The sequence below is a fragment of the Nipponia nippon genome, unplaced genomic scaffold (genome assembly GCF_047370975.1).
Source record: "Nipponia nippon isolate SJK-2023a ecotype South Korea unplaced genomic scaffold, ASM4737097v1 scaffold_9, whole genome shotgun sequence".
Classification (NCBI taxonomy): domain Eukaryota; kingdom Metazoa; phylum Chordata; class Aves; order Pelecaniformes; family Threskiornithidae; genus Nipponia; species Nipponia nippon.
Genome location: NW_028262413.1, coordinates 40,996,530 through 41,021,250, shown reverse-complemented (window position 1 = coordinate 41,021,250; position 24,721 = coordinate 40,996,530). Strand labels below are relative to the sequence as shown.

Here is a 24,721-nt window from a genome sequence, read left to right as displayed (position 1 = left end):
CACTGTGGTGCCAACTCCACCTTCCTCTCCTTGGCAGAGAGAGCGCGCTTTGAGGAGCGAGAAGTGAACCAGAAAAAGTTCTCCTTGGACACGGCTTTGGAAATCCCTCATCACGAGGAGTTCAGGACTGTTTAAGGATCCACATGCTCTTGTTAGGACACTGCCCTTCCTTCCCTGATGGTACTGCTTTATTGTACCACCGCCGTGTCCTGCCTTTATTATGATTATAAATGAGAATCCATCTTGGTTTATTGTCTCTGACATTCCCAGCATGGGGAGAACATGGGGTAATAAAACACTGTATATTTGTCCATTTGTCTGTCTGTCATCTTTCAGCAATGTCTCACACCATTATGAGCCAGATGGTTGGGGTGAATTTTCACAGAAAAACATCAAAAACTTCACTGCATGCAAGAGGGGAAAAAAAATTCCTACACTTTTCTCCTGTGGCAAAACATCAATGTCTGCACCAGGGGAAAAATACCCAGTTAATTCTTCTTAAGGGCCCTGGTGAGATTCAAGAAAACATTCTGCAGTGCTGGTAGCCTCAGAAGACATGATTAATTGCAGATGGTGAAAAGGTGCATGTTCAGCTTTAACTGAACTATGTGTGAGGACTGGATGATTGCTAAGTTGGTATTCAAGACACATGAGGAAGGCAACCTACTAGGATCTTCAGCTACAAAAACAAGATTATATATATATATATATATCTCATATATGGCTTAACAGCTTAAATTTAAATGTGTATACTGGAGTTTTACAGCAAGAACATACTGCTAGTGGGAAGGACCAAAATGAGCAAGATTGCTGAGAAAGGAGGGAAAGGGAAATAATGGTTTGCAGTTAGCTGAGGATGCAGAGGCATAAAAAGGACCTCCCAAAGCTGGCAATAGCAATTTGTAGGTGAATATACATGGGTGATGCTGGAGAGCACGGAGTGGGGTATAATGGTGGAAAGATCTCCAATATGCCATTAGCTGTTTCTCCTCACTAGCCTAGGACAGGTCTCACTTAATTGGAAAATGTCTTGAACAAGAGTATATATGTTGCTTTCCTGAATTGTCTTAGTTGGAGGGCATCAGATACTGGGATGGTAACATGGAAAAATCAGAAGTCAGTTTCCACTAATCTAATCCATCAGGTCTGCCTGCAAATCCTGTTTCATTATTGCAATCTGAGCTTGGAAAGTGACCCTAAATTCAGCTTGTATTATAAAGGTCACCTTGATACCTCTTCTTTATCAATCAGAGTTTAAATCAAGTCCCTTAACCTTTTCCCAGGGCAGAGATTTTTCAAGCAGGTAATAGGCAAACCTACCCAGATCAATATCTGAGTGCAGATGAGCACCCAAAGTTCAAACTTCACTCAGACTTCTTGCATTTACACAGCCAGACTGCACTTCTCCTGCAAACAGAGCTCACATCCAGTCATCCAAGGTCTCCAGACTAGAAACTGGAATTGTAGAGAAAACAGACAAAATTAAAAAATAATGAAGGACAAAATAATTACCGAGCTGTTCAAAATCACATCTTCATTTCTGGAAGGAGTTCAATGAAGGAAGATTCCTATGCTGTCCAACTTGCTTCATTTATCCTTTCTTCCCAGACAGTGCTGTGTCTCCATTGCAGAAACTGCAGTTTCCCCACGCCACGTCTCCTCCGGTGTGGGTATATTCCCAGTGCTGCTCACGGTATCGCAGGAGGGTAAAGGAGGTCCTCTTTCTCTCTCTGGTTCTCTTCTGTCACTTGGGATTCCTCTCTCCAACACACCCCAAATCAGGAGAAGCATTGGGCATGTTTGGGACCTTGGCCATAGTCAGTGCTGGTGAAAAATCACTCGTGTCCATGGTGTTACAGCAGGCTCCTGCTTTCAGTGTTTCCTTGTGGATTGTTAGCAGACATTATGAAAAACAGAGATGATTAAGACTGACCTCCAGGACAGATCACTTTCAACCTCTTTCCAATTGGAAACACTTTTAGCAATAGCTCCATTCTGTCTTATGCTCCTAGGGTGGATTTCTACACAGGGTCTTATTTTAAATCCTACACCAATACTTCTACCCCCAGTCATTAATCTCTGATGCTGGTCCTTGTCAAATACTTGCTGAAAATCTCAGTGTACTATATCCACTGAATTTCCTTTATATATAGTGGCAGTTAGATCCTTGGGGAATGCCAGCAGATTAGTTGAGTGTGACCTCCCACTACTTCAAGCCACATAAGTTTGGCCTTCACAGAGCATTGCTTTTCCAGGTGTTCTCCCACAACATCCCTTAAAGTTTAAGAAGATTTCCAAGAATTTCCCAGAGCAAACGTTAAACTTACCGGTCTGTCTCTTGTCCCCATTATGTCCACCCACATTCCAACTCTCATCCATCTGCCCCATTTTAGACAGGCAATTTAAAATGTCGGTGAAGAGCTTGGCGAGTCATGTGCATGCCCACAGGTGTGTTCTCCATCTGCAGAGGATGCTCACCTTGTCCCATGCCCTTGAACAGCTGGCCACTGATATGGGGAGACCTTTCTCTTCATCCTCTATAAAGTTGGATGCAATTTTGGCAGATGAAAAGTATTTAATAATCCTTCTCTCCTCTTGTTACTGATACAAGCTGGCTTTCGTTCTCTGTTGCCAGTCTAAGTTCTCTATATATCACTCTCAAGATATAAGCACTTTCTCCTCCATATCCTCCACACCAGCTCACTGTTCTCCTCAAAACTCCAAACCCCTCCTTGCTGTGAGGCCAGTTTTGTTGTCTCTCAGAGATACTTATGTGCAAAAGCACCTTGTCTGAAATACACCCTCAGCATCCCATACAGCTGCTGCTTTCCATCCCTGTTTTTTCTCCTGCTTTCTTCTTCCTCCCCTTTCCTTTCAGTGTGATACTTCAGCAGTGCCCCATCATGGTCTATCTCTTGCTTAGCCAGCCTGGTGTACATCAGTCCTTTCATCCCTTCTTTTTTTGTCTTTATTTTTATTAGACTGAATGTTTAGGACAGCCTTCCCAACTGTATCTTAAAGACCTGCATTAAAGCGCAGCCAGCTTTCTTCAACTCATTTTGCATTCCCTGTAAGCCTGCTTGCCGAAAGGCCAGTGGTTTTGTACAGCTGCCCTTTCTCCAGACCCTCCTCAACACTTCAGCTCCACAGGGAATATAATCACTGCATCCTAGATGCTCTTCAATTTCAAGTGTGTTTATTACAGCTGCTCAATTTCCTTTAATCTGTCATTTCTCCTTCTCCTCCCCCCCCACGATTGCTTCTTTTCACTGAACTGTAAGTGCACTGAAGGAGGCTTTTACCTCTGACCCTCGCTGCCCGCTCCAGCCCCATCCCTGCACTGACTCATGCTGGGTGCCTTGTGCACGGATTACCGCTCATTACCCGTGTGGCTTAACGAATGCGCCGGGCCCTTTGCAAAGAAGTGCAAATGTCGCAGACAGCACTCTCCAACTGGTGACCCCTCGGGACTAATTGAGGGAGACAAGACAACACTTTCATGCACAAATTGCCTGTATCATCAGCACCGAGATGGAAATAAAGACAGAGAAACTCTCCCAGGCCTGTCTGAGAGAAGGAAACCTTAACGACAGAGAGTGCCTGTGTCTACCAGAGTCTTGTAAAATAACATACTTCTGGGGGAGTCGAACTATGTTTTTATGTAGAGGATGCATGTCCCTTCAGTGACAAGGTTGAGTGTAAAACCACAAACATCCCTTCAGAGCTGGAGCTGAAACAGCAGGAGAAGCCCCAGTTGATATGAAAGACATCAACATGCCTTCCTGTATGTTAAGCTGTGTGAGCACGCACACATCCCAAGGTTTAATTGGTGTATTAATGTATTAAAGCACTGACACAAACAAACAGGGACCGCTTTCATAAGCTACAAAATCCTTGAGTACATTGTAATTAGCTGGGCTTGTTAAACCACTTAATAAGCAATAGATAGCATGTGTCTGATGTCCCTGCACCTTGGTCCAGTGGGAAAGACAGGCAAGTGCTCAAATATGAAATGAGTTCAGTTCCTAGGTGAACCCTTAAGAGCTATCATTTCATTCCCTGTCATAGGGAGCTTCTGGCCAGGGCAGACACAGCTGAGACCACTGCCAGGGTCACAGATTTCTCTGGTCACAGTCCCCATACTTCCCCAAGGATCCTGTTCCTTGTCTGGTCATGCACTCCCATGTGCTTCTGCAGGAACTGCATCAGTCTGAGGAACGCAACACAGTTGCCTCAGTTTCTCTTCCTTAAAATGGCCTCCAAACTATACCCTCAGCAAGTCTTATTGACTATTGATTGCAAAAGTGCTCTAAAAACCTTTAAATAGGACAGAGAGAGAAAAAGGGAAGCAACACAGCAGGACAAAACACGAGGTAGACAGCATTTCTCAGCAGATCCCAAAGCTTTACAGACTAACTGTAGATTCATAGGACTCCTTTCTCCTTTGCAATCCTGTCCTCTCAACTCACTACACAATGATTTCACAGGAGCAATCTCACCCCTCATCCTTGGGTGGACGGGTGGGTGGGGAAATGCGTTTCTCTGTGCTTGCCCAGGCCCTTTATTTGGGGACCAAACCTGGAACCTGTTGTACTAGAGACTGTATGAAGAACCCTGAGGATATGCCTGATCTGGTTAGAGAAGAGGAAAGAGCTGCCATGTGCTCCTTCCACAATCAAGTGGCTCCCAGGCTGCGTCCGGTGGTTTCCAAGGAAAGGTGGGAAGGGCAGGCACTGGGAGCACGGGGGAGAAAGCACTTGGGGGTTTACCTTTTCAAACGTTGGGTTTCTTTCCTTGCAATGTCTCATCTTTTGGGTATTCTGGGGAGGAAATACCTAAAAACCGTTTCTGAGCCAGGTAACTCAGGAGCGTCAAGCATTTGGCAGTGTCTGAGCCTCCAGTATGTTGATTTGGATGGGGTATGGTGAGGGGAATATACTCACATACAACACAGTGTTGTTACCTTTACTTTCACCAGAAGGGGACCAAAGTACCGAGAGCCAGGAAATCATCCAATACACAGCCCAAAAGTTTTCTGTCCAGCGAGTCATCACCAGGACTCATGCTGTGATCACCCCTTTCTGACCCCCTGAGGGGTCCCAGGAAAGGGGGAAGTCAGCGCTAACACAACCAGAGCAGGCAAGACATCTCTAGGGTTACTCAGCACCCCTGAATGCGGAATGGGCAGGCAGTGCCTTAATTTTATCCCAAATTCCAGCTTACACCTACAAGAATACCATCAATCCATGCTCTCCTATGCAGTCCAGCTGGCTGTCCAGCACCTGACTTAACTTTCCCCAGCACATCACCATGCACAACAGCAGCTTTCAGAGAGTGGGCAGAGAAGCTGCCTTAAACACTGCCTCCACCCAGCTCCACCATGGGCACTTGCAGCTCTGCAGCTATTCCTAGATCCCCACTGGATTCTTCCTTTCATCTTTGTTCTGCCTCCTATTCTAGTGCTGAACCCCAGGCCTGCTGCCTTGGAGCTTCCTCCGAACGCTGCATTCATCCATTTTTAAAGGTGACCTTCCAACTTTAAAGAAGTTAGCAAGCCTCACTATCTTCATTTGCCCTCTCCTTCTTTTCAACCTGTTCTTTATTATGAATTAAAAAGGGGCCTGAAAGGTTTCTCTGTTAAAAAATAAAAACTTCAGAAAAAGCACATGTTTCCAAATTATTTCTCTCCCAGTTTTTGCAGCAGCCTTCTTGGGTGTCACAGCGCTTCCTTGCTGCAAACTATCAGCTGCCAGCTCTGATAGTGAAACCTGCTTGAGTGTTTAGCTTCCTCCCATCCCCACCCCACCACTGGCTTCCCCCTCCCTCGTGCCGTTGCTGTTGTTTGGCAAGCAGTGCCCTGAAGTATTCTGCATGAAAAATAACCTTTGAGGGACCAGGGGTGGAAGTGGGGTTATATTTAACTTGGATCATACTAGACACCCGGGTTACACAATGGCCTCATAAACTCTTGTGCTGGCACAAATGAAGAGCAGCAAATAATTGAAGTTCTCTTTATCTCACCTCACTGCCAAAGCTGCCTCTTACAAGCCCTGGGGCCATATAGCAATGGAAAGGGAAGGTATCTCCAGCCCTTAGCAATAATATTATTACTCTTGCCAATGAATTGGTCACGGTAATTAAAAAGGCAGTAACAAAGCAACATGATTCTTTCCTGCTGTTGTGGTACAACATTTTGCTATTTAATCAGGACGAGCAGGACCTGGATTTTTACTGCAATACAACTGAAATAAGAAAGAAAACTATGATTTTATAAAATAAAAGCTCAACTTCCAGCCTTCTCTTAGATTACAGAATCAAACCAAAAAAACCACAAAGAAAAAACAAACAAACAAACAAACCACCTCTCTTCCATCAGTGTTTTCATTTTTCTGACTATGTGTTCTAGTGCTATTCAGACTGGTTACATGTCGAATATTTCTTTCTGCCAAGAGGTCAGGACACCCCAAACCACAGCCATTCAGCCACGCTCTGGATTTAGTCATTGGCATCAGCCCCCACCCCAGAAACCATAGACATTTTCTGTGCTATGGACGTCTGGCTAACAGGAATGAGGCTGACACCCACAAGTTCATTTCATGCTGACCAAGTGACCACAAATGAGCAGGAGCCCTTATTCACAGCTGGCTTGTGCCACACTGAGCCCGAAAGTGCCTGGCTCAGTCAGAAAGCAGGCAGCCTCTCTTTCCAAACCATTCAATTATATTTTCCCCTGCTGCTGTTTGCCAGACCCAGTGTAACCCTTCAACCCTGCTTGACCCCGGAGCATACCTAGGACTTTTTCATTCTCCATCCAAGCCAACGTGTCCATGCTTTTCCTGGCAGCCCCGCTGTGCTCTCACACACTTACTAGAACATATCCTTCACTCCTTCAAAGGCCAGCCATCAAGCTGCACGACAAGGGAAGCAGCTGATTAGGTTCTTGCTACAATTATCTACTGAAAGTAGGAGAGTACTTCAGATTTTTAGGACAAAAGAGGGCTTCCCAAAGCAAAGGCAGGATTGCAAGGAGAAGGTGTTACCAGGTCAAGATTTAGTACAATAAATAATGGAAGGTTCCTCATCTCACACTCTCAGGCCTTCCTTAGCTCTGATGCTTAGTTTCATCTTTGGGGTATAAATGATTCATGAAGCCTTAAAATATAAATAATCTATATCTCCTAGAACAAAGAGTCTTTATTCAGGGGGTTGTGAGGGAGCAGGGAGCAGCATCTGAAATGCCTGCACTTGGGCTGGGATGTCCCTTGGGAAAGGACCCGTGTGGCTCCCTGCTTCTTTCCAGACCCAGAAGCTGTTCTGAGCTTGAAGCTCAGCTCTGCTGTAGACCCCAGCTCAGTCTCTACAACACAGGACCGTGTTTGCTGCTGAGGGTCTCAAGAATTGCCTTCTTGAATCACACCCAGGACCAGCTCAGAGTCAGGCTCTTCTCATCCATCCCTGGCAGCTGGAGTGTACAAATACCACCAGTCCACTGCGAGGGACTTAAATCATTTATGCAGGATTACAGATGGGGAAACTGCAGCAAAAACTTACCTCTATGTCACAGCCTAATCCACTGAGGACTTTATCATTCTGACTTTCAGTTCTCTGCCTTGGGCAGTAGATCACATTTAATGATTGTGTCTCTTCCCTTGGAAATCCAACACCACCTTTCCACCATCAATATTCGATTCCTACTGTACATACAAACACAAACATACACACACCCCTGCACCATGATCAGCAAACATCTACTTACTTCTCCAGACAAGAATATCACTTCAGGCAATTCCAAGGATGTTATGTCAAAGTAATGTCCTTTCCAACCGAAGAAGTGGTCATCCTCTGATTTCTTGTTGGGGAACCTAAGCATGGGCCTGGGTAAGATCTGGTGAAAGCTCCAAGCCCATAAGGATCCATCTTTACTCAGAAGGGAGCACAGGCAAAAGCACAGGCAAGAGATGGAGACGTCTCAGACAGGGCAGGCTTGACAGCGAAGTCCTCCGTGGCTCTTGTCCAGCAAGCTATGGGATGCCTCCCTCCCCATGCTGGCAGGTCCACAACGCAGGTAGTCAGCAAACCTGAACTTCACAGTGCCATAAACTAATGGCACAGACATGCCCCAAAAGGCTGAACCATCCTTTCAAGAGGTCACCCAAATATATTCCTGTGCAGCCCATTTGTTTTCAGTGGTCCTTTCAGGATCAAAGATCCAGGTTTCAGTCTATGCTGTATCTACAGCTCATGATCACCACAATTCCTTGCTCTTTGGAGTCTTAGAGATCTTCTTCCTTAGAAGGAACATTGTCGATCCTTACCCACTTGGGTGTACCTGGTGATATCTTTTATGCTCAGGAGTCTTCTTTATTTCCTAAGGGTGACTCTGTTTTTTTGGCAAAAGATATTCTCCTTCCCTTGTAAGACTGCTATTGATATCAATCTGCCCATTTTCTTTGAGGCTCAGGCCAGCACCACTGAATTCAGGGAAGGAAATTTGGCACAAAATTAGATGCTTCACGTATTACAGCCATGCAGAGGAGCTTAAGGACCTACGCAGAAGAGTACCCAACTCCCAGGAGTCCCCTTTGAGGTTAACAGGATTAAACTGAACTTTCAGTCTAGTCACAGGACCGTATTTTCATCCAAGATGCACTGTTAGGGACTTTGCTGCCTTCTTCTGAAGCCGCAGCTACGGATCTTCTGTTGGGATTGAGTGCCAAGTGTTTCATGTGGCCGAAAAAGAGGTGATCCATCTGAAACGCATGCTCTGCTGGCACCAGACAGAAGGGTTCAGGCACACCAGAGCCTTTTTTGCTTATTGCCGGTGAAAATGATAGACTGGCGCTACCATCAAGTAGCCAGCCTTGCAGTTCTGTGCTCCTGAGCTTTCTAAAGGAGTGAACAGCCATGTCGAACACCTCCCACAGCGCTGCCATACCTGCTGGCACCCCAGCTGCACCTCCCAGCCGCCAGCCCTGACCTGGGCGGTCAAAGAGGAGCAATGGTGGGGGTTAACCCCAGTCTCCAGCAGTACTTGGCTCTTCTGGTTTTCAGCTTTCACATAGCACCAGATCTGCAACATTTCCAACCAGAAGAGCCCCTGCTAGCTCCTGAGCAGGGACTGACAGTTTCCCACTGATACTATCTAATACATATCCTTTATGCATTTAGAGCAGATCCATCAAAATAATTCCTGCTAGAGGTCTGAATTCAGCATATTACACACAATAGCTCCCTCGAAGGAGAAAAATGACACTTACCTATCTTTAAGTGAGTCCTTTCTCAGTCGCCTGCAACATCTGTGTACCGTGAGATGTGACGGCTTTGGGGGACATGTATCTCTGGAGCTGTTCTAGCAGTGCTGAGTGTATGACTGGAGCTTAAACACCCTTAAACTTGCAACACCCTCTGGCACCATTTGATGAACAAATGCGTCTCAGGAAACAAAGCAAGCCTGCAGCCACCTTCAGCAGTCTGCGGGGGACTGGACCAGGAACTACCAAGGAAGGAGTGACTGTACACCGCTGCTCCTATCATCCCCAAATATTGCTTGGCACTGGTGCAGCAAACCCAAATGCTCTGTTGATCCAGAATATCTCCAAAATTACCAGGCAACAAGGCCTCATGAGGAAATCCGAGCAGAGGTACAACTCTTTAGCCTGGCTAGATGAGCTCACATTGATGCTGTTTGAAATATGCATACTGCATTATCATGATGCCATCTTACATCCCTGCTGTTGGCACCAGGGACTGAATCCCAGCAGGACCAGGACCAGGACACATACAGAACATCAACTTGCAAAACCATGAACTCCTTCTCTCTTGTGTCAGATGTTGCAATACACTCCACCGTCTCACCGGTCTAGTCCACAGACTGCAAACATCCCTCCCTCTCCCAATTATCTTAATAAACGGCCTGGACACATCTCTGACTCACTTAAGATAATGATGACCTGGCCGTGATTATCTTATTCAGACATCCTGGCAATTTACCGAGCCTAATGCGACTCCAGTCTGGTTCTTTCTGACTTCTTGTGAAGGAGGCTGACCTCCAGCAGCAGCTATGCTGCAATCAGCAGATGGATACCCACATACAGATCAGACACAGGCTGCTCCCAAAATTCAGGCTGGAGCCATGAAGGCTACTTGCTCTGAAAACAAGCTCTTAACTACTCCAAAGGCCTGGGGAACAGCAGTTTTTCTTGCCTGCAGACAGACTTGGTGGGGTGGTACCAGTCTCAAGATACGCAACAGAAACATGAGGTTGAAGACAACCTCAAATACCAGATAACTGAAGAGCATCTCTGGATATTACATATCTGGCTGCCTGTCCCAAACACTCACCCAACCTGAGAGCAAAAGCAGCACCAGTCAGCCAGTCACACAACATGTATATTTAAAGCAAACCCTTGGAGCAAAAAGGCCAAATAGTCTGAAATCATACGCAAATCCTTACAAAAAGTCAAATCATCTGCAGGAATCGGTCACAGGTCACAAATGACTCACTAACAGAGCAAATCGTTTAACCAATGCTTGGAACGAATCCCTCCACTTTGTAGAGAACAAGAAAAATTTATTCCTGCTGATTAGTCAGCAGTTACACTCACAAGTTCAAAATTAAAATCAAAGTTCAAATGTAATTGTCTTGTACTTGCACTCTGCTTTACTGCTGGAGAGACCATCATCTTCACTTAGCGAAGGAATCATCCTGCATTTATTTACTGGGGCTGGGAGTGTGGGTTGGGATTTATTCTAGCTCTTAATTTGACAAACTCAAAGCCTGAACTCCACCTCAAAGCGCTGTCTGGCAAGAGCTCAGTTAACAGTCTTTTGAATTTCTGTACTGATTTCAGTAAGAACAGGCACTTACCACTTCTCTGGAAACCAATTATCAAATCACAATAAGGAAGATGGAAAAACAACCCCCAAAGCTCCAACCGTGCATCCAAGGAGGTGAAATCCAGAAGTGAAGAACAATGCCAGGAACTGACACAACCAAACTGAGCTCCCAGCAGAAGCAGAAAGGCATCATATTTGCACCACTAAGCTCTCTGTGTCTTCCCCACATCTCAGTTTACAAGAAACACAAAGGAAGCCACATTGGGCAAATTAACTTATTTTTACCATTGGGTTTCCTATGTTGTTTTTTAGGGGCCAAGGCAAAGCAGTATCTACGTGATCCCCCATGGTGTGGACACAGGATAGGATGTCCTACAGCCTGCAGTGCACCCCTGTGGCAGAATAAGCTCAGGCCATTGGAGATCTGGGGCCGGCAGCTGATGCTCTGTGGCATCAGACCACATGCTGGCACCACCAAGGATCCTGCCTGTCATGAGGAGAGTGCGGGGGGCGGGGACACATCGGGGAAACCACAAAAGATACAGGCAAAGCAAAATGCAGCACAACAGCAGAGGAAGATATTGTGTTGCTTTACCAGGTAAAGCACCTTTTCCAGCTGTGTGTCTCCCATCACACTCTTTCTCCTTCAAAGTGGCTGTATGCACTTTCCCGCAGCTTGTTAAACTTTTCTGCCAATCAAGCAGGGTCTGCAGGCATTGGTAAATACACAGTTAATAAGGACTCTTTGGCGTATTGCATAAACCACACCAGAAGCGCTTCAAAACATTAAGCAAAGATGAAGTCACCCGGCATTGATTTCTTGCATGCTTTCTTCCTGCTGCTCCTCCAACCCTGTGGTTTTTAGTTTTACTACTGTGTCTAGGCCTCTTTATCCTCTGCTAATACCAGGGCTTAACCCTCAGGATCTGCAGCTTGTTCTGGGTACAAATCAGAGCCGAGCGGTGATGCACTGCTGCAGTTTGCTGAAACAACAGAAGCACCTTCCTCTGACTCTCCACAGCTCCTGCACTTCTGCCCCACCACCCTGGCCACAGACACATGCTGGAAAAGGCAAAGACCTGGTGGCAGAGAAAACTACCACCTTCAAAGAAGCTCCACCCTCTTCAGGAAGAAGGGCTGACTCCTTAAAAACACGTCTGAATAAACAAAAGAGCAGCAAACCCATCAAGACTCATCCTGTACAACTTGGATAAACAGCTACAGAGATTACTGAATCGTGACCTACAGCATCACACACATCAAACGTTTGCCTGCAGAAAGTCCAAACCAAGGTCCCACTGGGCCACGTGTTGTTTCCATCATGCAGAGAGGTATTCTGCCAGAATCATACCGTGCCCATCACACTCATCCAGTCATGAATTAAAAGAAATGTGACTCCATCTTTTTAGAGTCAAAACACAAGGAAACAAAACTTCTCTGCTTGTTCACATGCAGGCTTCACGCTCTACAAGAACCAGGAAGGCAGGGTTGCGATTTTCAGGAGGAGCTGATATGTACCACTGCCTGCACCCTACTAAACCAGTACCCCAAGCTCCTTCAGTAATATGCTCTGTAAACAGCTCAAGAGCCATTTGAAGCCAGTGTGGGAAGGGAGAGCCAGTCAGCAGTATCAACTCATGGTCCAGCTGCCTCAAAGAGCATGGAAACTTCACATGGCTGAAGGCAACACAGAGGCAACAGAGGCAACCAAGAAGCAAGCACAAGGAGAAACAAGTGCCCAACCCCTCTGCAATGCATGTCAGAGCCCGCGGGCATAGTTAAGCTATCTCCTTAGGAACTGGCAGCAGCAAAAACATTGTGGGAACTCATAGGTAAGGAATCAGTTGCCCTGAAATACAAAGCAAGGTGGACTAAGGCTGACCATACAGGCAGCCTAAGTAGTTGGTTAATCAACCCCGTTTGCAATGTTTCTGGGCTGTGAAACTCGATAACAGACCCTGGAGTAGTGGGAGGAAAAGGCAGAACTTCCAACATTCATGTTTGTTTCCCACACCTCAAAAAGGAGAGGGAAATAGGGATGAAATGCGATGCAGCTCAGCTGCCCATCTCGTGTAAGGTTATACGTCAGGAGACAACGATTTGTCTCAGGCATCACAGACGTCCCTGGAAAGGTAAAGATCTCAGCCATCACCTAATGTTGTGAACCACAGCACCCAATCACTTCTAGAGGCATACTCATTAGAAGGGAATAGCATGCAGAAATTCATTCATAGCATCATTTTGAGACATTTGCTTGAAAGTCATGCCAGGAAGTTATAGGAACAGAAGGATGCTGGAAAACATGTTTCTGTTTTGCTCATCAAAACTCTCACCAGGTTTTCTAAGAGGGTTCCAGCACCTTCCACCAATATCAGCTCAAACACACCCCCAGCCTCATGCCCACAGTCACCTGCAGGTTGGCACAGCAGCTTTAGGTCACATAAATGACATCTCCCATTAACAATACTAAGACACAGCAACTAAGACACATCCTCATGCCGAGCCCCACATGCTGCAGAGTGGCTCCTCTCTCCTCCTGGAGCAACCAACCGTCCTTACATGAACTCCTGATGAGGAACCTGAGTGCAGCACTCACTTGCACCCCACCGCCTCTACATCACACACATCCTCACTAGCTTAATATGAAGCTGGTTGTCCCTGATGAAGGGACAACAGTCCAACACCCAACAGGAGAGCAATTTGCACAGCCAAGCAGGGAGACCTGCAGCAACAGCATGTTCTGAAACAAGAGCACTGCAGCCAGAACAATCTTTTAGTGTCAAGCTCCCTGAGAGATAAGGCTCCTAATAAAACGCCTTCTACTAAGTGTGGAAACTTGTCTTGGCAAATCCTGACACCATCTCCCAGCAGTACTGCCTTGTCCCTGAGAATATGACCATTTTGAGCGACAAAAACCAACAGGTTGTCAACTGAGATCATCAGCAGCTAAGCTCTCAGGCAAGAAAACATCTTTGTGCCTGATGAAAGTGAGAGAAGCAAGAGCTACACCTGAGCAATGTTCACATCACAACTGTAAATCCCACCCTCCACACCACCCCGAAGAAGCAAACAAACCAGACTCCCCACACATGGACAATCTCATGAAGAAGTAGACTATAGGATGTGTCATTCTGAACATTTATTTATTTTGTCTTCAAAGAAGAGACCCGATGCAGCTGTTTCGTTAGAAAATAAAGTGTTTATTAAGAAACTAGACATTGAACACCCCTATAGTCTCTGTGAAAAGGGACCGTCCCATTTCCCATTAGCACAGGATGATAGTTATGGCAAGATAAGAATGCTCAAAGATGGAGGAGTCTCATTGACAGAAAATGAGGTAATGATTTACAATAATTAAAAATAAAATAAAATTTAAAAAAAAAAAACATCCTTAGACTTGCTACTTAAAGCCACCAATCGCAAACGGCCATGACTGGCTTTTGTTTTCAGCAGTGAGGAACCAGAGACTTTAATTGGTGTTAAACAAATTGAGACATCGATCACAGTGGGGAGAACTGCTTTAAATTATGCTGTACGGTCCAGAGGATTTCTTCTAAGCAGAGATGGACCTGAGCTGTAAAATTCAACCCTTCCTCTGCTAGGGTGTTTGGATATAGGCTTCTGGTCCAGGCCCACGGATGTATCTCTACGACTGATACACACAGTTGAGAGCAGAGTCCCCTGAACAGTGCTAGGGAGAGGAGACAGTTCAGACGGACAAGACATCCCCAGGTCAGGTGGGCGACTTCCAGGAGATGGGAAAATTCAGTTCAGACAAGCACCCAGTGATTCACACGCTTGCGAAGCTCCTCCTCACTCTGTGAATCTGCAGAATTGAGGTGTCAATAACACATGGCCACAGGTCCTCTCTGGCGGTGCACCTCTTGCATTTCCAGCTCCGACGCGGGCAGGAAACATTGTTGGGAGTTTTGGTCATGGTTTCTGAAGCCATCCAACCTGAGCCAGGCCTCCTCGTCCTAATGCAGATGCCCCCCTAAGGCATGTCCGTTAACTTAAAGCAATCTGCTACCATTTCTCCTGTACTCTTCTATTGCACTTTATCTTTTTATGCGAGTGAACCAGGAGGAGAAGCAAGAGAATGGAATATTCCCAGGGACATCCCTATGGGAAAGCTGATAATAAAACGTCCTGGCAATCTCCAGGGTGGTTCATGCAGGGCACCCGTAAAGGCAGGATGAATCAGAACATCCCATTCTAAGGCTTCTGCCCAGTTCTGGCGAAGGGGGACCGTGACTCTTTCCAGTGGCAGTGACCCTTCAGGGCTGGTGATTTAGAGACATCCCTGATGTGGTAAGGTCGTCTCGGGCCACCGAGAAGGCAAGCAAAGCTCAGTGGCTGGTGAGCAAGCTCCTGGTTCAATACTCCTCTCAGAAAAGGATCTGGCCACACCTGAACCTTTTGGAAGATTTTTTTTTCCTCTAGAGAAAATCTGCCTTGCTTATAGGTTAGCATTGATATGTGTGAGCAAATCTGTATTTCCCGTACACGTGACATCCAGAGAGTCCAAGAAAAGCCCTGCAAGTTGCCACAAGGGCAGCTGGCTTCTCTTGAGGACAGGACCAAAGGGTTTACTTTTCCATCTGAGAGGCTTTGGATGAAGTAAGACAAAAGTAGGATGGGAGAGGGGGAGAGAATACGAATATTGGCCAGAGAACAGGATCGATATTCCTGTTTATGCCAGAGAAGAAGCAACAGAATACTTATTTTTCCTCCCCTTCAGTCAGTCTGCCTCAAGCTGATGATTCTGGGTACGTGACTGGGTTACAATCAATCTCTAGTTGGGTGGGAATACAGGGGAGAGCTAAAGGGGTCTGGAAAAGGCCCAGCAACTGGGACCTGCGTGCGTCTGATATGCTTTTCAACTTTGCTTACTGCCCTAGTCCTGGCAAGGACACAGACCCTCCTGCGCTATGGATTCTCCATCCATGCAGGAAGTCCAGGCAACTCCTCAGATAAAGCTCATCATTCAAGCAGCAGGAGAGACCAGAGTACGACAATGATATAGTCAGATCCAACGAGCCGCTCTAACACACACAGACAGACAGACAAACAAAAAAGCCTCCTAGAGTATGTGCACTTCAAAAGATAACCACGTTCTCTTCCTGTCAGAGAAGTAAGATTTTTTTTTTCTTTCCATTATTATTCCTTCCAACATTATTTTTCTGTGCAAGAACTGGGAGCGGGGCTGCCTTTGTTCTTACCAAAAATCTTCGTTCTGCTTTAGTTTCTTCCAGGCTCCCCGCCTCGGCTCGCTCTGGGAGACCTCCCATGGCGGTGCCACGTAAGAGGTGATGGCGGCATTCACTGGGTGTTGCGAAGACACAAGCTTACAAGGAAAACTCCAAGCAGGGAGGACATGACTAAAGATGTCAGTTTGGTTGGCTTGGTTGGTTTTGTTTTGTGTTTTATTTTAAAGCAAAAGTACAATTATTTACTGTGTTATTAGGATGACTCCTTTCAATTGGGTTTTAATTCTCTTTATTTGCTCTCATTGCTGCTGTTGTGCCTTGCAGGAATATTTAACGAACACAGCGACCATTGGAGGAAAAGAACAACCCTGTTATCTGGTGACAGAAAACCACAGTTTCAGTTGGCTTTAACGTGTGTACAGGCAGGGCTGTAGAGTCCTATTAGGAGGAGACCTCAATCCATACAGACCACGCTTACTGCTTCCCACCATTTTGAGGGCACAGCCTATAAACTTGACATCAGAACAGGGACTTTTAAGGAGTTTTTAAAAGCCATGACGTCCTTTGCTGAAATAAACACTGACATCCTCAACATAAATGCCTTGGTTAAGAGGTTTGGAATGTCCAGGGAGGCTTATTGGATTCAACATAATTTCTCTGAAACCTAAAGGGGAAAAAAAAACAGAAAAAAGAAAAAAGCAAAATAAAGTAAACGAAAAAACAAAAAAGAGCAAAACTAGAAAAAAAGAGAGAGATATCGACACACATGTAATTATTAAAAAAGAACCAAATGAATAACCAGCAAACGGCTGCCATTAAATTAAAGCCAAAACGCCCTCTCTGGGCAGGGCAACTTCGTTCTGTCTTTCCATAAAGAACAGGCAATCTTTTCACGTGATGTGTGCAGGTACAAGTGCTCCAAGGACAAGGGGCATGCAAGCAGTCTGGACAGAGAACCGGGAACAACTCTCTTCCAGAGGTTCCCACTAATCAGGGGTGGAGAAGTCCTAATTCCTACCTAATCCATCTTTCCCCTAGGCAGGAAGCGAGGAAAATGGAGAATCCTTCCTATGTCTACTTTTCTCTCATGATTTATTTAGTCTGGCTTAACATTTCTGAAGCCAAAGGGTACAATTGCAAGACTGGGGAGACCTGACTCTCATAACCCCATAGGCTTCCCTAGCCCTAGCTGTCCTATCTACACCAAAACCTGCACACTGGAGGCATCTTCTCCTTGCACAACCCCACCTCTTTAAAAGTAATTTGAAGGTTTAGGATTTGCCAGAAATATTGGCCAGATGAAAAGGAAAAATAAGTGGAGCAGAGAACATAGGCATGCTCCTTCCTTCAGTCCCAACAAACTTATTGGGCAAATATAACATTTTTAAGGGCTGTATTAACCATCTCTTCATAATGCCCCTGCCTTGGGACGTCCCAGCCAGGGAAATCCACTACTAGCATGTTTCTAATGTAGAAATTATCAGATGTTAATTACTATTAAAGATGAACATTATTCTCTAAAGCTAAATAAATGTAAATATTCAGGACTTGTCAGAGAACAGTTCTCTAGACTGGAGGGAGCAAACCTGTTGTGGAGCGCTAGATGGGAACTCCAGGAGGGGATCCTTCTGCTGAGACATCCAGTCCCACAGCCCTCTCCCTCAAGGTCTGACTGAAGGAGGACACATTCTGATTCACTATCAGAACACATCCTGATGTTTAGCCTACATTTCCCTTCTTCCTGAGTTGAACCCCTCTTTTCTATCATCTCTTGTGCTAAGTCCTGCAAGTTCTTGCAGAAAAGACCCATGCATTTGTCTTCAGGCGTCAGCTCATAATTTTTTACATTACTTTCTCAGACACCTGTTTGGAACTGTATTTCTGCAACTGAGGCCATCCTAATGGACTGGAAAGAGGCATGGCAGGAATAGGCATAGGTCATTGAAGGTAGCTGCTAAGACTGCAGTGAAGTTGCTCCTAGCTCAGATCAAGTATGTGGACATAAGAGGCTTCTACACCAGCTTACAGAAATCCCCAATACAGATCCATTGAGTTGCCAGGACCAAGACATGCATGACAGGATCCTGGGGATTGCTCTAACCTGTCCCAACTTCTCATGGGCCCAAAGGGTTTTTCCAAGAAAATGACTAGGATGTCTTAGCTACGCAATTGCTCTAAGGTCTGGAAAATGCTCCTGCTCCTCATACAGTCACAGGATCCTCAAGAAATCAGGTAAGCTAGCCCAAGTCTGGCACCACTAGAGCAGCATGGAGCAGCTTGGATGCCCTTGTGAATTGATCTCAGTAGGAAAGGTGCTTTCCACTAGGCTAGGAACAGAAAGTTTCTCACACTGAATCTACACCAGCCAGAAGATTTTTTTTTCCCCTATTTCTTCTTTCTATTTTTTCTTTTATATCTATTTATATTTCTTCTCTGCACTATCTTATTCCATCTGCTCATCAAACGCATGCCTCTTTTGATGAACCTGAGGGTGCAGATAAGAGCTGTTTGTTTGGTTTGGAACTGCTTAAACTTGTTTGGGGGAAACGATCTGTTACTCTCTGTGGCCCCGAAGGTCTGATCCACATGGGAGAGTAAGCCAGGCTCAGCTTCAGTTCATGTGTCATAAACAAAATTCATAGGCAAATTCCAAGTGTTGAAATATTATTAGTAGTGAGAAAGAGCCTAGCTCAACTCTCAGAGCCAAAGCAGAGTTTAAAGTGCTGATGCTTGGAAATGTGTATGTAAACTAAGTCCATTTCTTATCAGAGTCACTGGGAGACAAATAAACATGGCATCCCTGAACGTCACTATTTATTGTGTTTTGTTTTTCATAATATAAATATATTTTATGGCCACCAAAGGATGGCTGGGAAAGTCTATACTCAACAATACCAAGTATCTCCAAGGAGCACTCCTGTCTGCTTTATTTTCTTTGCATTTCTTAGCTCTGCTAAATTAAGGCAATTCCACTTCTGTCGGACCACATCCAACAGACCTAAAACCCACTGGGGACACACAGCCTCAGCAAAGGGACATATGAAAGATCAGCAAGACTTAAGGCTGGGGACATCGAGGGCTTTACTCTTTGTCATCAGTGCTATGCTGTGAATCCCAGCTGCAAGGATCTCCAGTGACAGGAGGGTCTTTGCAGAATGGGACTGCAGTAGGGGTTACCCCATAACTGACATGCAGTCACTACTGAGGGACGATGAGGAACGTGACAGGAGAACAGCCTACGTTTCTGAAGCTTAGGGGCTGAACACACATACCGCTGACTTGGGAAAGCAGTGCAGCATCGGTCATTTTGGCATCCTCTACTGATTTATTAAAGTCCCCAAAGAATCTGAAAAACCATGAAGAACCATGCTTCTCTCCTGACTGATTTTCTGTCTTTCTTCACTGCTGTCTCCCATATTGTACTGCTACCTTCAACCCCATTCTCTTGTATGGAGCAGAAACCAACAAGGGTCTTGCTAGGTTTATGTCTTCTCTGTCAGATGTGAGATGGATGATGTTCACTGGGATGTCCAGGGTTAAAATGGGTGAATCTCAACAGGTTCAGAGTTTGGATGCTGCTATGACAAATGTCATCTTTCTACTATCAAAGCTATTAGCTCCCGAAAAACTAGCTTGGAAATGTCTTAAAGAATGTGGGGATTTGATTTACTTTTTACTTTTTTTTTTTTACTTTTTTTTTTCCAAAAGGAAAAAAAAAAGAGAAAGAAAAGCATTCACCTTCTTAGGAGGAGTTGGGGAAATTTTAAAAACAATCTCTTTTGTGGAGTTTCACATTTGACAGTGCTAGCTGGAAAATGGGAGGAAAAGTACTATCTTTGACATTGGTTGTAGATTTGGAGGGAAACTCCAATATACAAGCCTGAATATAGTAAGGAGGTAAAAAACCCCGCCCTGTAGATTCAAATCAAAACCATCTCCAAAGACCTACAAAATTGGGAAGGGTCTGACAGATTAAACTTTGTGTTTCTCCCTGTTCTAGTGAGACCACTTTTTAAATTAAAACATGATACTGTCTCTACTAATAGCCATGGTATGGTAGTGGAATAAATGTATGGAGAGTGTTGGAGAACAGGGAAGGAGGAATGAGCTCAGATTTGCTGTGCAGCTCTAACGGCTTGAGATGGAGGGGGTAGGTGGGGCATTTCTCTAAGCAGGCTGGAAGGATGTGGCAATGAAAGGACAAGAAAATTGAAGTCAACCGAACCATGCAATCAGTTTTTGTCCTCAACCCTGGCCATCCACTTAGTCCTCCAGAGCTGTCTTGCGTTTCCCAACACCCTGGCTAGTGGGTCTCAGCCACTGTGCCCCATGCACATACCCAATCCAGCCTACAGACAGTGCCCTGAAAGGAACACCCTTCCTCCACTGACTGAGAACAAGACTAAGGAGACAGACCAGATAATTTCACCTCGCCTTCACTGTTTGCCTTCTAGTAAAATTGCAACCATCCAAATATACCATGTTTCTAGGGCTTTTGAGATCTGAGGCTGCTCCAGGTCACCTGAGAAGAGCAGCAGAGGACGCGACATGGGGAGGCGAGGGAACAACGCAGAAAACGATGCACAACTCCTCACAGCAGCCCCATCTGCCACACTAGGAGCGGTGCAGCCCAGTTCTGAAACCCAGAGATGGAAACTGCTTCTAAAACAGCAGCATAAATTGCTGTGGGAACAGATGAGAAAAGCAACAGATGCCATGTAACGCCTCACAAAAATGGGCTAAACAAAAATAGCAAATTAGGGGCAACGACCTGGCCAAACATAACACTGCTATCCACACAGCCCACGTTAGGCAACGGAGCTTTGATCTCCCTTCTGTGTTACAGCAGAATTTATGATATAAAGGAAAAGCAATAGGAGACTCCAACAACAGTCTACGTTTTATCTTTCTCTATACGCAGATATGAAGTATGAATAGAAACAAAGGCGGCATGAAAACCATCAAGCCTGGCCCGCATCCAGAGCGAAGGAAACAGCCACCCATCTAATCAAAGTCCAGACTGATATGTCTATATCTGAGGAGAAAGCAACACAGCAATCCAGGTTTCCTGTCACGGATGGGTTCATCTGCAGGGCTATGATACAAAAACCTCTTTTTTTTCTCGCTCCCCACCCCAACATATAGCAGGGCGAGATGCAACCCAGCCTGAGGCCTCACTTGCCACAACAAAGTGTGTCGCAGAAGCTCAGCAGAAGCACACCATGAGATTCTCCCTGATGCTCCCAGCTGCAGACAGGCACATCATCTCCTCTACCGTCCAAGGTAAAGTCAAAGAGCCTAGACCTCCTCTCATTTACACCAGCCCAACACTGTTGACCACAATGGAGAACCACAAGAAAATTTAGCCCACAGATGAATTTCACACCAATACACAGACCTCAAGCAGATCTTCAAGTAGATAACAGCTCTTTTACAATTCACAGAAATGCTCTGAGAGCTACAGAAATGCTTATGATTATTCATTTTCGTGGAAACAGGGTCCTTATTCCCTTCCACAGCAGCTCACCTTCTATCTTTGTTCATTTTCCATGGTTTAGCCTCAGGCATAAGAGTCTCCCGCTTTAGTCAATGAGACTTGACGTCACTGGAAACCTCTTGGGAATGTGCTAGATGGAGCTCTAGCTACAGTTTGTGGCATCTTCATCTTCTCCGCAACCCAAAATCATGAGTAGGGGATCACAGCACTGTATGTGGTTTTGAGGGCAGGAAAGGGAAGAGACAGGCTGAGGGCAAGAGAAACAGTAGAAGCAAATGGGTCCAGAAGATCCCATTTCCACACAAATTTCTCTCATGCTTAACTAGAGCAGAAGAAGTAGTAGGAGAATACTGCAGGCACTCAACAGCTGAACAATGTTCCTTGAGAAAGGGGCAGCGTTCGCAGCTTTCCACGCAGTGAACTCTTTAAGACTATGTAAGATTCATTAAACCTTTGGTCGGAGGAATTCCAGTATCTGTTGCATTTCTACTGTTGCTGCCGTTAATGTGGGCCATGTCCATATTAGCCACGATCACAAGTTTGTTTTCTCTGGAACTCTTTCTTGGATGGAGTAGTTCCAAGATACTAAATGATGTAGCCTGATAGCTCAGGAGGCAGAGCTCCAAGATTCCCCACCGATCCCCCTTAGGAAAAGCCCCAAAGTAGGAAAGCACTTACCAAGGTATAATATAAAAAATAAGAAGGAAAAAAAAATAATTAAAAAATCTGTTTAAGACCAAGGACAAAATAAAAAGGCTATTTTCAGGTCTGAAATGCCCTGTGACCTGAGTCAAAGCTACCCTCCCTGTCCAGAGGCACAGCCAATGCTTTTCTCCAGACTGCACAGAGGTGCAGCTATTTAAAGCCACTCAGAGGCCCACTGCAAGATGGAAAGCAGCCAGATCAGTTGGGCCTCATCGGTTTTGTTTTCGTTAGATTGAAGCCAGAGTATGTGAAATGACTTGTAAGAGGACCAGGGAAGGGGGAAGGACTGGGCACCCAGCAGTTTCACCCACAACATGCAGAGCTTAGTCTCTGCCTCATTTAAATCATACTGGGTCAGAGAGGAGGTACCTGAGCCAAGAGGATGGCTGTTTTATCCCTCGCAACATCCACGGCTGTGCAAAGGTGCATGGCAAAACTCTGGGGGTTTGTAGGTCAGCCATGAGAACAAGCTGCAGGAAAGTGTTTGCAAAATGCCTGAGAGTTTGGTGGTAGCTGACATCCTGGGCATTATCAAGCTGTGGCCCTGCCTCTGTCCCTCTGCGTGCTTGCACTGCCACATCCAGGAGCCTTCTGCTCTGCAGTTCTCACCGCCTGGAGGAACAACCGCGTCTCCGTGCCTCCACGAGTTCCCATTTCTCACCGCTGTGCACTCTCTCTGCCTCTGCACTCCACGAAGCCCACAGGACTCGGCATGAAAGATCCCGTCCCAACAAGTAATACATCATTTTCATCACTTTGGTTTTCAAATATAATCTTTTGTCAATTTTTAACTTTTTTTTTTTTTCAAGTCAGCCCTCAGAGTGCTGCCAATTTAAGCACTGTGTACGGTGTTACAAGAGCTTCTCATTTCCACTTTGCCTGACAGGTATCCGCGTCCCTCTGACACCGCCTCTGTTCCCCAGCTGCTTCAGATAGCAATAGTTACCCTAAGCGTTTTACAGAGTTATTGAAACCACTGACTAATCTGCCCAGAAATTAATATCCACTGGGAAAGAATCTGGTTGGGCTCGTGTTCCTTAATGGCTGATTAATTCCAATTATGGTACAGCTGATCCACCAATACCACAGATCACCACATCAAAGAGCCAACCAGCAAAGGAAGCCCCTAAGTTAGAACAGAAACAGCCCTGTTGCAAACTTCTTTTCAGCCGGAGAGTGCTTCACAACCATTAATTTGTTACACCTCACTCATTCCCTGGGGAGGCAGGAGCTGTTACATTCATTACACAGATGGCAAAACAGTGGCACAGAGCAGGACCATGGTTTCTCCAAGGTCCCTGAAGGAGCTGATGCCAGTCAGGGGCACTCAACAGGGAATAGCCCCAGCTCCCAGACTGCTGTCCTCTCCAGGAGCTCTGGCATCTAGAAAGGGACAGAAGTGCTTGGTAAAGCCAGATGGCCGGAATATGAGAGCAGACACCAAAAGGAGACACACACAGTGGATAGGAAAGCACACAACTGCTGCAGTCCACGGCTGGGACCTTCCCTGCCCAGGCAGTGCCAACGATGCTCTCCTGCTCTTCAGAGGACAGGAGAAGGCTGGTGGAGAAGCTGATCAAGGCCCAGGATAAATCCTTGCTTGCTTAAGTCTCTTTATTCTGCCATCTGTTCCAGCAATACCTTACGTTGTCTAGAAAGGTGAGAGCTGCCCTCCAGGAAGCCCAGGAGCGGTACAAGCCCGAAAGCCTGAAGTGTTGGGAGGAGCATCCTGTGGGGAAATGCGATTTTGTGGAGTTTACAAGCTGAGGATGGAAGCTGAGGAGCACAGGAGATCTCAGCAGGCAAGGAGACATCGAGCACTACAGAGGAGTTGTAAATGAGAACAGGAAGAGCTGAGGGCAAAAACACAGTGAGAGCAGCGGGGATCCTTGAGGAACAAGGTTTTGTCGATTTTTTTAGGCTGTTTGGATGTTGCATTGTCTGGAATTATTGTCCGTCGTCTGTGTCTCTTCAGCGCTCCTACTCTGCTGATTGTTTTGGAAATGAAGGCTGCCACCACAGCTCTTCTTCTCTTGATAATTGCCCCACTAGATGGTTCTCAAAATAAGTTGCCTTCTGCACCAAAATATATCAGAAGAGTGTCATTAATCTTCCCAGGGGAGAGCTCCCAGCTCCAGATTTTGTTTCAAGACCATATTTTGGTACCTGCCAGTATGTGTCGAGCTCTAAAACACACACCCCAGGGCACAGGGAGGGCTGTGCTTTCCCCGGGGGAAGAAGGGACAGCAAGTACAGGATCATAGGTTTCTGTTGGCATCATGCTGCTTCTAGGGAACAATTTGGGTAGTGTCAACCAAATGAGCGGCAGGTATTTGTGGTGGCCTTCATTCTGCAGGAGGAAAGAAAGGGCTGTGCTCCCACAAAACATACATGAAACAGTACGTTTTTGCAAGAGAAGGTATGAAATGCCTGGAAAGATCCTTGCAGCCAGCAAAGCAGAGATGAAGTGAGT

At 45.7% G+C, this 24,721-nt stretch overlaps 1 protein-coding gene across 6 annotated transcripts in view; it reads right to left on the bottom strand.

Moving 5' to 3' along the window:
• NTRK3 (neurotrophic receptor tyrosine kinase 3) overlaps positions 1 to 24,721 on the bottom strand; it is a 231,968-nt gene that overhangs the window by 69,438 nt on the left and 137,809 nt on the right. Inside the window, exon 13 of one of the 6 annotated variants that reach the window (XM_087743751.1) lies at positions 14,022 to 16,710. The exons of the other annotated variants lie outside the window; for them this stretch is intronic. Coding sequence (XP_087599877.1) covers positions 16,592 to 16,710 — 119 coding nt within the window. The 3' untranslated portion in view covers positions 14,022 to 16,591. Of the gene's footprint in view, positions 1 to 14,021; positions 16,711 to 24,721 lie in introns of those variants that run through there. 6 annotated transcript variants of the gene reach the window in all.